Raw genomic sequence first — 15,557 nt, forward strand, 5'->3', positions numbered from 1 at the left:
GATTATGATGAATGTATCATGATATATATTTTCATTTTTAATTGTGGAATTCATCATTATTGAAAACAAAAGTAATACTTTATCATTTCAGTCTGCTGTATGTTCCTTTCTTTTTAGGTTTCCACAGGAACTGAATGTGGGAAAGATAAGTGCAGAAGTGATGTGGAACCTTTTTGCCCAGGACATGAAGTATGCAATGGAAGGTTGTACTATTTTAGTATTTCTTGCTTACAAATTATGAAAATGTGCCAATTATTCACTCATTTGTGGAAAAATATGGTACCTGCACTCAACAACAAAGCCATAATGTTATTTTGTTTTTCACATAGTTTGGAGAAATAATTTTGTTTCTTGTGTATATCAGTAATCTAAATATTATATTTAACTTAGGGATTTTCATTCATTAGCCTCCTAACATTAATTATATATTTATAGACATGTCTTTATAATTGTGTCTTAATTGAAGTGGGATAAAGTAATATATGCAGCACAGATTGAATTAGGAGTTGAATGCTTCAGAAAGGGTGCCACAGTAGTGTAGTGGTTAGCACAATGCTATTACAGCTCGGGGCGTCAGAATTCGGAGTTCAGATCTGGTACTGTCTGTAAGTATGTACGTTCTCCCTGTGATTGCATAGGTTTCCTCTGGGTGCTCCTATTCCCTCCAAAAGTTCAAAGACATGCCAGTTAGTAGGCTAATTAGTCATTGTATTGTGTCCTGCAATTAAGCTAGAGTTAGTGGGTGGGTCGCTAAGCAATGTGGCTCATGGGTCAGAAGACAAACAAGTTGGTAGGTTAATTAGTCATTGTAAATTGTCCACGTTTGAGCTGGGATTAAGTAGGTTCACTGGGTGGTGTGGTTCATGGGTCGGAAGAGCCTATTCCATGCTATATTTCTACAAAGTAAATAAATAAATAATAAGAAATAATATCCCTTTATTTCAAATGGCTCTAATACCTTTACCAGAGAGAGAGCAATGTTTTATGTATTTTCTAAAAACCTAGAAATTGTGATTAGGGTTGGCTAAGAAGTTTTGAGATATTGTTGACAGCTGTTGACTGTTGATAGTGGTGTATCACATGTTGCCTATTTGGAATCAGGACCGGTATCCAGATTATCTAAAGTAGGGAGCAATGAGAGTGTCCTGGAGGAAGATACAGACAGATTAACTGAGGCCAGACTTTTACAGATTGTGTAACTGCTACACTATTGTGCTGCCCTGGGTTTTTTTAAGCTACTTCTGTTAATGCTTCGTTTTGATGCAATCTGGGAATGGGAAGCAGGATACAGATATTTAATGTAACAATCATCTTTCCCTACATTTAAAATTACTATGTTCTTGACTCCATGGATTGGACAGACAATCTAATATCAGCTTCATTAGCCAGACAGAGGTCAACTTGTCAAAGGTCCATACATATCTTAAACACAACAGATCTGCAGATGCTGGAAATCCAGAACAGCACACACACAAAATGCTGGAGGAACTCAGTTGGTTAGGCAGCTTCTGTGGAAATGAATAAACAGTTGACATTTCTGGCCAAGACTCTTCATCAGGAGTAGGAAGGAAGTTCCTCCCTCTTTCTTTCCAGTATCGATGTCTCGCCAGAAACATCGTCTTTTTATCCCCCTCCATAGATGTTGCCTGATCTGCTGAGTTCCTCCAGTATTTTGTGTGTGTGTTACACCGTACATATCTGCTGTGTGTGGGCAACATCTACTCAACTAAGAACCTAATCTTTTTTTTCTGCTGGTCAGTACAAGAAATGTCTTTTAATTATCGTGTTTATTTAAAGCATAAAGTCTCTAATTAAAAATATTCTAGTGTATGTTTCTCCAAGTGTAATGTCATGCTGGCATCTTCTGAAAGCTGGAGGGTATTCAGTATTGGTAGATGAGTGCTAAATATAAAAACTACATTACTGTCTAATCTGTTGGCCTTCAGGGTCTTCAGGGCCTTCAGGGTCACTAGGACATTTATTGACCTTCTAGAACTCCCATATGGCTGATTTTGGATCACTAGGATCACAGTACCTTTTATGTGTACCATGCACTGCATGCATTTTGAAGTATATTTTATTAACTTGCTTATTGTAATATTTTGTTGTATATGCTGAGTGCGATATATATGATATATATGTTTTGAGGGTGCACTGTGGTCCGGAGGAACGTTGTTTCATTTGGCTGTAAACATGTACAGATGACAATAAGCTTGAACTTAAATTTGATCTTGCCTTCGTGAAATAATTTACCTATTTAGTGTCTTTTAATTTTGAAGATTTTCTGTTTAAGTGCTAGCTACGTCATCAAAATCTGCACTTGATTCAGTTCAGTTGTGTATTGAGTATGACTGAAGATATCTTGAGTGCTTTTTGCCTTTGAATTCAGAGGAATAGTTTATTATGGCATGAAACACAATACAATTCATTTTAAGTCCGTATCATGTTCAGATAAACATTAGTTAGCAGTGTGGTAAGGGATCGTTTCTCTGCAGTAGCGACTCAGCGTCAATTTGCAAGCTTTCAATAAATATGACTAAATTTATTGGATAGATTTTCTGCTGATTGAGAATGGATTTCCTTTCTTCTTGAGTCATAAGATGATAAAAATGGCTTATATTCATCCTGTTTGTCATAGCCTATAATTTAAATGGCTTTGAAGCTGAGTAGAATAGTTGAAGTACTATCTATATAACACTAAAAATATGCATTTACTTCAATTAACATAGAACATTCCAAGTGATTCCAATGTCAAAAACAGTATGATAAGAAAGAGTACCCAGTCAACATATGCAGCAATACTGAGGACCCAAACCAGTTTTTTTTTGTGTTGCTCTCTTATCCTGATTATTTTCAGGACCAAACATGTTCAGTGTTAAGAAAATATTATTAGTTTGTCCTCATGTTTACTGAATTGTAAATGAAAACTAAAACCACTGCAATGGGTCATAGATGATCTGGATTTTGGGAATTGATCACTATAATATATATGTATATATCATTCATGCAATTGCTAGTATTGGAGAACAATTCAACTGGTGCACAATATTTTCATTTTCTCATGATAAAAGCATTACACAAACATGACAATTCTATTGAAAAATTGTTTTTTTTTTGTCTTCCAGAACATGAAAAACATAGACTTTGCAAAAGTGCAGATTACATGAATTTACACTTCAAGGTCAAGTGGTTGTATAATGAATACGTAAAAGATCTGCCAGCTTTCAAGAATTCAGTCCCAGAGTACCCGGCGTAAGTATTCCTCTAATCCGGGGGTTTCCAACTTTTTTTATGCCATGGACCCCTACCATTAACCAAGAGGCTTCATGGACCCCAGTTTAGGAACCCTGCTTTAATCAACTTGAAAATGGGTCTTGCAGTGTGGTTCATATTTAGTCTGAGTTGCTATTTTAAAGGAGCATTCACTTAGACTACACTAAAGTTTCATTACTTAAGGTATTTAATACATAGGACCTTTATCTTCAAGTGAGAAGATGCCTTGCCTTCATTAACTTTCCTGGTAACTTGCTCGAAAAATTCTATTCTGGCAAAGGAGTGTTGAAAATTAAAACCTTCTTATATTTACCTTTTCATTTTAAGATTGAGTTTTTAATCATCTCACTTGCAAACAATTGGTTAGCTTAAACTTATTTACTTGCTGCAGGTATTAGAGCAGCAGTGAAGGTCCTCCATTTCTGGCAGTGTTCAGGGCTTCTTTCATCGTGTCAGTAGCTTCCTTGGTTTTCTCTACTGTCAATCATGCAAGTCCTGACTGGAAACTCAGGAACACCGTTGCACTCAGATGAAGAAGGAATCTGCATTGCTGCTTCGTAACAATTTTGTTTTACCAGTCGGGGTTGTTAGCCCTGAGCTGAACTCCCGAACCTGGAGGACTGGTGGACTACTCTTGGTCTGCCCTTGACCTGTTTGGCATGAGTGACCCTACCAAGAGCCAAAGCATAAAGCCTTCTCTCCAGTCAACATTGCTCTCTTGGGTCAGTGAGGCACATAAGCCTCCAAACCATGGCAATGTTGAGGTCTACTTGGAAATAGCTTTAACTGATGAAAGATAATTGTCTCAGCCATCACGAGTGAAAATATGGAGCAGGAGCAATCATAAAGTCAACCACGCACTTTGCATGCATCAGCCAATTTTAGAGCACTCTCCACCCACAGGGTAGGTTATTAACAACAAAAATACTCCATAATCCTTTGAATAGCTGCTTCATTACTGCTTAGGCTCATAAGATAATAGAAATTGGAACCAGGAGAGCCTTGTTGCTTCGTGTCGTAGGAGAGCAAACATTGTTAAGGAATGCATAAAGCATAGGAGAACTGTAGAAGACAAATTATTTCAATATAGTGAAGTGGTTCATTTTACTGGAGAATTAAGGCCATTTATTTAAGAAATGAGGTACAACCAATAAACACTGAAACTACAGAAATAGAGCAACACACAAAAAATGCTAGAGGAACTCAGCAGGTCAGGCAGCATCTATGGAGAATAAAGAGCTGAGGTTTCAGGATGAGCCTCATCATCAGGACCCCTCAAAAGTTCAAAGCAAATTTTATTATTGAAGTATATATATGTCACCATATATAACCCTGCGTTTCATCTTATGAGCATACTCAGCAAATTTATGCAATGGTAACTATTGCAGGATCAATGAAAGATCAACCAGAAAGTGCAGAAGACTTCAAACACAAATATAAATAAATAATAAATCATGAGAACATGAGAAAATGAGATCACTTGTCCTTAAAGTGAGATCTTTAATTATGGGAACATTGCAGTGAAGGGTCAGGTGAGTGTAGTTATCCCCTTTCATTCATGAACCCAATGGTTGAGGGGTAGTAACTGCACTTGAACCTGGTGATACGAGTCCTGAGCCTCTTGTACCTTCTACCTGATAGCAGGAAAAGAGAGCATGATTGGGTAGTGGGGAACTCTGATGATGGAAACTGCTTTCCTATGACATTTCATGTAGATATGCTCAATGGTTGGGAGGGCTTTACCCATGATGTACTGGACAGAATCCACTACTTTTTATAGGATTTTTCATTTAAAGGCATTGGTGTTTCCATACCAGGTTGTGATGCAACCAGTCAATACACTCTCCACTACACACCTATGGAAGTTTTAGTTGTCATGCCGAATCTCTGTAAACTGAGGAAGAAGAGGTGCTGCCATACTTTTCTTCACAATTATACTTGCGTGCTGGGTACAGGACAGATCCTCTGAAATAGTAACTCTGAAGAATTTAAAAGTATGAGTCCTGATGAAAAGTCTCAGCCTAAAACATCGGCTCTTTATTTCTCTCCATAGATGCTGCCTGACCTACTGAGTTCCTCCAGCATTTTGTGTGTGTTGCTCTGGATTTCCAGCATCAGCAGAATCTTCTGGTTATGAAACTGGAATAATTTACTCTTTTAATAACAACTGAAATAAGCTGATTAGTTTGATAATAATGAAGAACATATATTAATTTTACTAGCTTATTGTTAATTTATTTGCAGAAGATAGTTTCTTAATTGTTCTTAAGGACTAACGCCTATGAATGACATTGTTTATGAGTATAATATATCTATTTCTCCCACAGTTGGTTTGAGCCATTTGTTATACAGTGGTTGGATGAGAATGAAGAGGTGTCTAGAGATTTCCTACACGGAGCTCTAGAACGAGACAAGAAGGATGGCGTAAGGCAATTTGTATTTACTATTGCATTAACGAACTTCTGCCACTGCAGTCATAAATTGTTTATATTTCTCATACTTTGGGGAGGACAGTAATTTGGCAGCAGATGTGGAAATACACTGGTCAGAAAACTGCTTTCCTGTCAATGCCTGCACTGACTTTTGAAAGAGCCATCCAGTGATTTCCACTCCCCTGCTATTTCACCATTGTACTAAAATTATTCCCTCATCACATATTTATACATGTCCTTTTGAAAACTATGCATATTGTTTCCACTTTTCATACAAAAATATTCCAGATTAAGTATGCAATCAAGTATCCACAAATATATATTCACATCTTGGCCTAAAAATTGCTGTGATTGCTCTGCGATACATAATCTCAAGAGGCCAAACATCACCTTTATAGCACAGTGTTCTCTTCATATCATCTTCGTGGAGAACCCGCACCATTTTTACCACTAGAAGTTTACAGAGAGGGGGAATATCATTGTCACGCCTTGCTCCAATGTAAATTTCGCTGCCACCTGAGGTTACAAATTCAGATTTTTCAAAATTAATTGTGTTTCCTTACGTGGAAGCCAATCACCATAGCCAAACCAGTATTAGAAAAGATGAGCTCTTCAGTCAAGATCATTCTACCTATCTAATGCAAGTTTACTCAGCTCTGCAAGTATAATGATAAAACTACGTAGTCTACCAGTAGTGGTTACAAAATGTGAACAGATGAAAGAAGATAATTTTCAGTAAAATTATCAGTAGTCATTGGAACCTGGAATAAGCTGCTTGCTGATATAATGCAGGCAAGTTCAATTATAGTGGGGAAATACCTCAAGGGTACTGAGAAAGGATAGATAAGCAAGCCTAGTAAATTAATCTGCTAGAAACTCAGCAGGGGTGTGATGGCCAAATAGCCACTTGTGTTGTTGTCATTTGATGATTCTCAAAATGCAAATTCACAGAATCATATATGGCCAAAGCACAGAAGAACTCCATTTGGTCCAGAGTGAACTACTAACTGTAAAAAAACAATCCACCTCATTCCACTTCCCTGTTCTTTTCTCATAATGCTGAAAATTTCTTCTTTTCAAATGCAATCCAGTTACCATTTGAAAGCTACAATTTTAGACTAAGTCTTGTAGACTCAAATTTCTAGCTATTAAAATACATTTTAAAGTCCTTCATTGCTGGAATATATTTAGTAGATCTCACCTGCATCTTTTTGAAAGCCTTTACATCTTCCCTAAAGTGTGATCCAGAATTGTGGCCAAACATTACATAAGTTTATCGGAGCTCTTTTCCCCTTGTTATATATGCTACATTTTCATCCCTTGTTTTTTTAAGCACTTTCTCGATGTTTTTTTTTCAATGACTGTGCATTCGAACCTCATTTAGAATTGTGTCTATCCACTTATATTGCCTCTATTCATTATTCTCAGCAAAACGTAGTACTCTGCATATCTCATTGTTTCATTTGACACCTGTTTTCCTGCCCTCTCTTTCTATTTCTACCATCTTTTATATTTCTCTATTGTGTTCACTTTTCACTACATTTACAAATTTTAAGTTCTCTGCATTCAGTAATTAAGCTTTGTAGGCTCAGATCTAAGCTATTTGGACATGTTAAGAAAAGCAAAGATACTAGTACCAACGCTAGGGAGTTCCACTGCACACTTCATTCTGAGAAACAATCATTCTGTTATGTTATCTGTTTCTAGTTATTTAACCAATTTTCTATCTGAGAACAATTTGTGTAAATAGATTTGGTATCTAAATGATTAGATGAAAAGTCTAAATGTTCTTTGTTTTAACCACAGTTCCAGCAAACATCAGAACATGCCCTCTTCTCTTGTTCTGTGGTCGATGTTTTCTCACAACTGAACCAGAGTTTTGAAATCATTAAGAAGCTCGAATGCCCTGATCCTCAAATAGTGGGACATTATATGAGAAGATTTGCCAAGGTAAAGAACGAGTCTTTGTGAATAAATTTGGTGAAAAGGCATTGAATTATTGTCAAATTCAGCTTCACTATCATTCAAGAAGCTTTGACAAATCGAATGCTATGACGTACATTGCTCTTGCCATAGTATCGCGTTATATTTGTATATAATTTTGGTTAGGCCACAGTCGAGCATTGCATTCAGTTCTGGTCACCCCATTACAGGAAAGATGCAGAAGCATCAACAAGAGAAGGTTCAAGCAACACAAACTAAATGCTGGAGGAACTCAGCAGGCCAGGCAGCATCTGTGGAAAAGAGAGCAGTCGACATTAAAAGTGCTGCCTGGCTTGCTCAGTTCCTCCAGCATTTGGTGTGTGTTGCTTGGATGTCCAGCATCTGCAGATTTTCTCTTGTGTTTAAGAGAAGTATCAACGAAGGTTTACAAGGATACTGCTTTGATCAGAGTGCATTTACTATAGGAAAGGTTTGTCAAACTAGGGTTGTTTTCTATGGAGCAGCAGAGGCTGAGGGGAGACCTGAGAAATTTATAAAATTATGAGAGGATAGACAGACAAAAAATTTATTTCAGAGTAGAAATATTAAATGCAATAGCTTTAAGCTTGGAGTGAATGTGCAGGGTAAGTGTTTTTCACACAGCCAGGCATGTGCCTGAAAAGTGCTGTTACCAGTGTTTGTGGAAGCAGGTATAGTGGTGGCATTAAAGAGGCTTTTAGAAAGGCATTTGAATATGCGAGGAATGGAAGAATGTAGGTTATGTACAGGCAGAAGAAATTAGTTTAATATAGTATCATGCAAGGCACAAATACCTTGGGCTGAAGGGCCTGTTTCTGCGCTGTACAGGTCCACATTCTGTATGGTAGTACCTCTATAGACAGACAGACAGACATACTTTATTGATCTCGAGGGAAATTGGGTTTAGTTACAGTCGCACCAACCAAGAATAGTGTAGAAATATAGCAATATAAAACCATAAATAATTAAATAATAATAAGTAAATAATGCCAAGTAGAAATAAGTCCAGGACCAGCCTATTGGCTCAGGATGTCTGACACTCCGAGGGAGGAGTTGTAAAGTTTGATGGCCACAGGCAGGAATGACTTCCTATGACACTCAGTGTGGCATCCCGGTGGAATGAGTCTCTGGCTGAATGTACTCCTGTGCCTAACCAGTGAATTATGCGGTGGATGGGAGACATTGTCCAAGATAGCATCCTCTTTTCAGACATCACCGTCAGAGAGTCCAGTTCCACCCCCACCACATCACTGGCCTTACAAATGAGTTTGTTGATTCTGTTGGTGTCTGCTACCCTCAGCCTGCTGCCTCAGCACACAACAGCAAACATGATAGCACTGGCCACCACAGACTCGTAGAACATCGTCAACATTATTTCTCTATATTTATTAGAATTAATTATTTTTAATTAGAATAATTAGAATTTAATTATTTTTATCTTTGTTTCCTGCCCAGTTGAGATGGAAACCATTCAACTGTTTGTCTCCCAGAAGGTTCACTCCATGGATCTTGGTTTAAATTTGGTACCTTGGTTCTGGCAAGTTCCTGACTTCATATAGTGCCACTGAACAAACTGCTTCGTGTCGGGGTGGGGAAGAGAAATGTTGGTTTCTTCTGCCAGATACTTTGATCCTTCGGTTTCTGGAGTTACAATAATTCCTAAGTAATCACTAGTTAATGAAGGATTAACATTCTTTGAAGTTTCGTGCATTGCCCATTCCTTATTGATGTCTTGGAAGTGATAGATAACTTCTGTCAAAGCGTTTACAATAAGAAGTATGTCAAATAATGTGTTCCTCTTGCGAAACCTACCATTTAAATGTTTCACATATGAAGGTTATCTTGAGCATTTCCTTGGACTTCAAGGTCTACAGCCATGACAAAAGTTTTGTGAAAATGTTCCCATCAAGAACTTTTTATTAAGTGAAAATAGAGCAAAGGAATTGGAAATGAGCAGCAAGAGTCTAGTGGGGGAAGGAAAAGAAGAAGGAAAGTCTAAAGAAAGATGGCAGGCCAACATGCTTTGCCCTTCTTATACCATAGAGATGAGATATTCTATTCAAATTTGTAGATAAGAGTTAACCAATCGATAGCCCCTATTCAGATAATGTGATGCCTGAGAAGCTTCGAGAAAGAGACAAAGCTATTACCACTAGGAGACATACTAAACAGTATATAAAATACAAGCAGGCATAAATTGTTAAACTGCAAAAAAATGGCAATTATACAATCTAATGCAACAAATATGACTCCTAAAGAATGACAGTTCTCAGACATTGTACTATAGTAAAGATTAATCTTTATGCTCAATAACAGAAAAGGGTTTTCATTCAGATTTGCTGATGTGAACACATTTTGTGCAACAATTGCTTTTAAATGTCCATGTATCAAACATTTTTAGGTTGCACTCTGATTCAATATTCCAATATCAACATGGATGTATCATCCTTTCTGTACTCTACAATTTTTACAAAAAAGACAAATTCTGGTGTTTTTAAAAAATATTTTCTTTTTCAGACGATCAGCAATGTACTACTGCAGTATGCTGAGATAATAGCTAAGGATTATGCTTCATACTGTTCAAAGGAGAAAGTGGTAATCTATCACTCTAATATTCTAATATAGTAGCCTAAAGCACTATAATGTTGGAGTCAGAAAATTGGTCAAACTTGGCAGTTCTCTTATCATCTATAAGAAGAAATGATTACTTGATGCTTTCAATGTAAGAACTTTGTGACACCCACAGCCTAGAGATCGGATCATGTTCTGCTGTTTATTTCTGTGTTGTGAGACTCAAAGTGTAATTAGCAAAGCTATTTCAGGATTCTTTTGCATCATTCTGGAGATGCAAGTACCCATATGAATGCTTGACAGTATTTCCATGTCACACAGCCATTAAGTCACATCAGTTCATGTACAAGAACATTACTGGGCATTGTTCAGCACTTCTGGGTAACTATATTTGTGTAGTATCTTAGTGTGATGCTGAGATACATCCTAGAATGCAATGGTGTAACCTGGGGTCATCGGGTGTTGTGGGTCTTTCAACATCAGACATACTCACCCATGCAACCCAACCAGGGTTGATCAGGCCCTGGCTTATGTCCCAGCAGTGTTCGTCCATCAGCCACACCCATTAATCCATCTGGAGGCTTGCTGAGCAGCCTCTGTAACACTCATGGTGGCTCTTCCCATAATGCCAAGGAGAGAGTAGGTTCTGCACAGCAAGCAGCCAGCAAAGCCTCTGCAGTCCACCTCTGTAGCCTCACATCATGCCCTCCATCCCTGTCTCTAGCACTACTGTACCAGCTCCTGCTATTTGGCTTTCTTACCTTCAAATACCTCCTCAATTGCTCCTAAAATAATCACAGGGTCTCCAGTAATGTTTGCGTAACCACTTCAGTTATGTCTTCAGCACCTTGCTAGTATTTTGCAATTTCATATTTAAAGAAGCGTCAAAATTTAAAATTCACTTGTTAATTCTCAGTCATTGAGAAATACACATTCATTTTATAATTTTGCACATTCTATAGAATTGTGGTATACTTTTGGATATTATTGATATTTGTTGTGAAATTTGATTATACTTATTTGCCAATATTTAGCATTTTATGTGAAGGTGTGAGCCTATAATCGTAGAAATAACTACTGATATACATATTCAAATTCTGCAGCCATGTATCCTGATGAACAACATTCAGCAGTTACGAGTGCAGTTGGAGAAGATGTTTGAAGCCATGGGAGGAAAAGATGTGAGATTCTGATGTTTTTCATTTGTTTTTACTTCAGAATTTAAGTAGTTAATAACCTAAAGAATTTTATTATTACAAACCTTAAATTTTCTTGAGCTTGTTATAGAATCAGGATCCTAAATATTAGTAAATGAAGGAATGTCACTAATTATTTGTTTATTTGAAAAATTGAACTGTTTAAACGTACTCTTAGGATTTTTGAACATATGTGTTTTCTATACTACATAATATACTGAAACACAAATCATTCTGGTATCAATCTCTTGATACCATTTCAGCCAATTATGAAGAATTTCAATTCCTTTCTTTAATTGTATTAAGCAGTTAGTGTTTAAATTTTCATTCAGTTGTTATTTACCTTTACAATGTATGAAAATAAGCAGAGAAAATATAACTGTGGTATGTACAGTTAAGCCTGTCTGTATTTGCAGCTGAATGCAGAAGCCAGTGACATTCTAAAAGAGCTACAAATAAAACTAAATAATGTGCTGGATGATCTCAGCAGAGTATTTGCATTAAGGTAAGGATTTCAATGTCTTCTAATATACAAGGCGCATTTGTAAATAATTATTGTCAGGTGTATAAGTATTGTTTTAGACAAGCAGTAATTTGAAAATCGTATCAATCTACTAATGTGCACTTCGTTCGTTTGTAGCCATGTGTTATGATATAACAAAGCCTAACTGCAATATAGGTTGACGATGTAAAATGCATACATATTGTCTTCAAAGCTCAAAGTAAATTTATTATCAAAATACATACATTTCACCACATACTATCCTGAGATTCATTTTCTTGCAGGCACTCACAGTAGAAATTCCACATCTTTTTCATGGTAGATAGTAGGTATTGAACTGATTAATGCTAGCCAGTATTCTGAAAAGAGCCACTGGTGATCAGACACTTCTCTTTATGTAAGTTTCAGATTTGAGTAGACTTGCACCAACTAAGGTAGATACTGATTGACACTTGCTGGTGTGCAAATCATTCTGAAAATGGTGATGGAAGGAAAATTGCAATCCATTTATTTATGACTTACTTGTTTTACACTCATTTAAATATTCCTTGATCCTAATGTACTCTTTGTTCTTTTATTTTTAAAATACAATTTTTTAAAATCATTTCACGTTCATGTTCAGTTTATTGTCATTCAACTGTACACATGTACACCACCAAATGAAACAATGTTCTTCGGGACTAGGGTGCTCAACACAGTACTTATCTGCAACTCTCACGCTTAACATATAAAGTAATATTACCACAAATAAATTAGCTAATAATAAGCATTTATGATTCAAGTTAAAAAGTAAACAGTATAATGCATCTGGTGCTTCATATGTGATGAGCCCAAGGTGGTGGCAGTCTAGTAGTCTTACATCCTAGGGGAAGAAGCTGTTTCCCACCCTGATGATTCTTGCCTAACTATGGTACCTCCTGCCTGATGGTAGGGGTCAAAGAGCTTGTCGGATGGATGAGAGGGATCATTAGCAATGCTGAGTGCCCTGTGTACTCCTGATAAATATCTCTAAAAGGTGGAAGAGAGACCTCAATAATCCTCTCAGCATTTTTAACCATTTCAGTATCCCTCTGGCTATCAGATTTTAAAACTTTCTTGACCATGACCAAAGAAGAAGCTGTACTCCTTGCATTACTTTTTGGTAAAGTTAAGAGATTCTAGCAACAAGATATTTGGCCTACCCTCTATTCAGGTCATAATACACAGAATAGGTCACCTTTCAGGTTTGGTAAGTTCACTCAGTTGGGTCTTTGCATCTGGTTCAGGTAAGCGCAGCTGGGGATGAATAGCCCTGTCCATTCAGTAAATCAATTATATGAAATTCTGATCATTTATGAATTATCATTTTTTCATACTTCAATTTCAACAATTACAAAGGCAGTATTATTACAAAAAGTTGTTTGGTATGATAGTTTACACCTTTCTCTTTCTTAAATAATATTTTATTTTTAATGTCATACTTAATATTTTGTTCTATGTTCAGTTTTCAGCCTCATATTGAGGAATGTGTGAAGCAGATGGGAGATATTCTCAGCCAGGTGAAAGGAACTGGAAATGTCCCCGCCAGCACTTGCAACAGCGTAGCCCAGGATGCTGACAATGTTCTCCAGCCACTCATGGACCTACTAGATAGCAAGTAAGTCAACATTATCTCCATTTTACCTAATGTGTCATAAAAACTGAACCCTGAACCTTTCTCTCCTGCTTCATAGTGATAGCTAATATACAAAAGGAGCTTTTGATTTCTTGATGTAAATAGATGCAAAAACCTTGGGAGGTATTAAAATAGAGAGCCAAATTAACGTTGGGTGCCATGATAGTATCATGGTTAGCACAATGCTATTACAGCTTAGGTGTTCTGGAACTTAGAATTCAATTTTGGCATCATCTGTAAGCAAGTTTGCACGTACCTTTCTGTGTGTGCATGGGTTTTTATCAGGGGCTCCCAAGTTTCCTCCCACAGTCCAAAGACGTACTGAGTAATTTAATTGATCATTATAACTTGTCCTGTAATTAAGTTAGGGTTAGTCAAGTTTGTCAGGGGTTACAGGGACAGCATGGCTCAAAGGACTGGATGAGCATAAATAGTCTTTCACATAGTTGAAAGTCAAAATTATTTCTTTAAAAGATCTGGTGGCAGAAAAACATAAGACAAAGGAATAGAATTAGCCTATTTGACCTATTGAGTCTGCTCCACCATTCCATTATGCCATTATGGCTCATTTATTATCCCTCTAAACTCCATTCCCTGTCTTCCCATAACTTTTGATGCCCTTACTAATCAAGAACATATCAATGATTTGGTCTCTACAGCCATCTGTGGCAATGAGTTCCTCAGATTCACCCCTCTGTGGCCACAGAAATTCCTCCTCATCTCTGTTCTAAAGGATGGTGCTTTCCAAAAACCAAAGGATCACTTAAAATATAATGGAACCAAGGGGTTTCCTTCATATTCTTAAAAATTAAAGAACTAAATGGTGGAGTCTGTTTTGATTCTGTCTTTCTGAAATTCTGGAAATCTATTCACCAGAAGAGTAATGCATAATATGCAAAAGGGAAGTTTCTTCATTATATTTTAACATAAATACCGTCTTGAGAATATGCTCTAATAGATGTAGGCTGTGGCTCAGTGCTAGTACAGTAACCTTCCATTTTGAAAATTCTGTAGAATTCAGAAGAAAAGATTAGTTTTATTTGTCATATTGAAATATACAGTGAAATATGCTGTTAGTGTTAACAATCAACACAGTTCGAATATGTGCTCAGGCAGCCTCCTTCTGGCGCCAGCATACATGCCCACTACTTACAAACCGGTACTAATCCATACGTCTTTGGAATGCAGGAGGAAATGAGAGAAAACCCACATGGTCACAGGAAGAACTTACAATCTGCTTACAGACAGCAGCAGGAATTAAACCCCGATAGCTGGCGGCATAATGCGTAATGAGCAACTGCTAAAAATGCTGACTGTAAGAGATGTTAAGTGAAAGTTGCATCTGCCCCTTGGGTGACTATTATTTGCATAGATCATGGACCAATCTAATGTTCATCTCTCAGCCTCAATCAAAGTCAGATTGTTCTGTCATTTCACATTGCTGTAATACACTTGAGTTGGCCACTCAATTCCACAGGCCTCTTCCACCGCATAATAAGATTATAACTGATCTGACAGCTTTCCTACACTATAACTGCAACTACATTTAAGAAAAAACTTATGAAGAGTTTTTCTAAAGAGAATGCATAAAAGCAATTCTTAATTTTTTTATGGCAGTGAAGGAAACCAACAGCTGTACTAAGCTTTAAGATATGTATTTAGGTGTCAGATGTGCTATTCTATAGATTTAAAGGCTTTCTGATCCTATCACCAGGACTACCTACATCTGACCTTCCAGAATATTGCACACATTTTCCTCTGCTCAGCTTACTGGTCATGAAATTTTGTAATCTGTAGGTTCAACTATTCTAAGTCAGAGTGAACTCCTCTTATTCACTCTTCATTATCCCCAACTCACCTAAAGCTCTACATCCCAGAGAGTATTCACTCATTCTGTGACTTAGAGTCATAGAATAGGATAGCACAAAAATAGGACCTTTGGCCCATCTAGTCCACATCAAACTGTT

At 37.0% G+C, this 15,557-nt stretch overlaps 1 protein-coding gene and 1 long non-coding RNA gene across 5 annotated transcripts in view; one reads left to right on the forward strand and one right to left on the reverse strand.

The window, feature by feature from the left end:
- The window catches only part of LOC140739717 (protein unc-13 homolog A-like), a 287,569-nt gene that overhangs the window by 225,512 nt on the left and 46,500 nt on the right, over positions 1 to 15,557 (forward strand). For all 4 annotated transcript variants that reach the window (XM_073068158.1, XM_073068159.1, XM_073068160.1 and 1 more), the window contains 8 exons: positions 118 to 203; positions 3,126 to 3,252; positions 5,601 to 5,697; positions 7,512 to 7,655; positions 10,185 to 10,262; positions 11,342 to 11,419; positions 11,851 to 11,939; positions 13,420 to 13,572. In XM_073068158.1, coding sequence (XP_072924259.1) covers positions 118 to 203; positions 3,126 to 3,252; positions 5,601 to 5,697; positions 7,512 to 7,655; positions 10,185 to 10,262; positions 11,342 to 11,419; positions 11,851 to 11,939; positions 13,420 to 13,572 — 852 coding nt within the window. The remainder of the gene's footprint in view (positions 1 to 117; positions 204 to 3,125; positions 3,253 to 5,600; positions 5,698 to 7,511; positions 7,656 to 10,184; positions 10,263 to 11,341; positions 11,420 to 11,850; positions 11,940 to 13,419; positions 13,573 to 15,557) is intronic.
- On the reverse strand, positions 3,091 to 7,014 carry LOC140739718 (uncharacterized). The gene is made up of 2 exons (XR_012101724.1): positions 6,907 to 7,014; positions 3,091 to 6,221 (listed from the first exon to the last, which is right to left on the reverse strand). It is a non-coding gene; the product is annotated as an uncharacterized lncRNA (long non-coding RNA).

The sequence above is a fragment of the Hemitrygon akajei genome, chromosome 16 (genome assembly GCF_048418815.1).
Source record: "Hemitrygon akajei chromosome 16, sHemAka1.3, whole genome shotgun sequence".
Taxonomy (NCBI): domain Eukaryota; kingdom Metazoa; phylum Chordata; class Chondrichthyes; order Myliobatiformes; family Dasyatidae; genus Hemitrygon; species Hemitrygon akajei.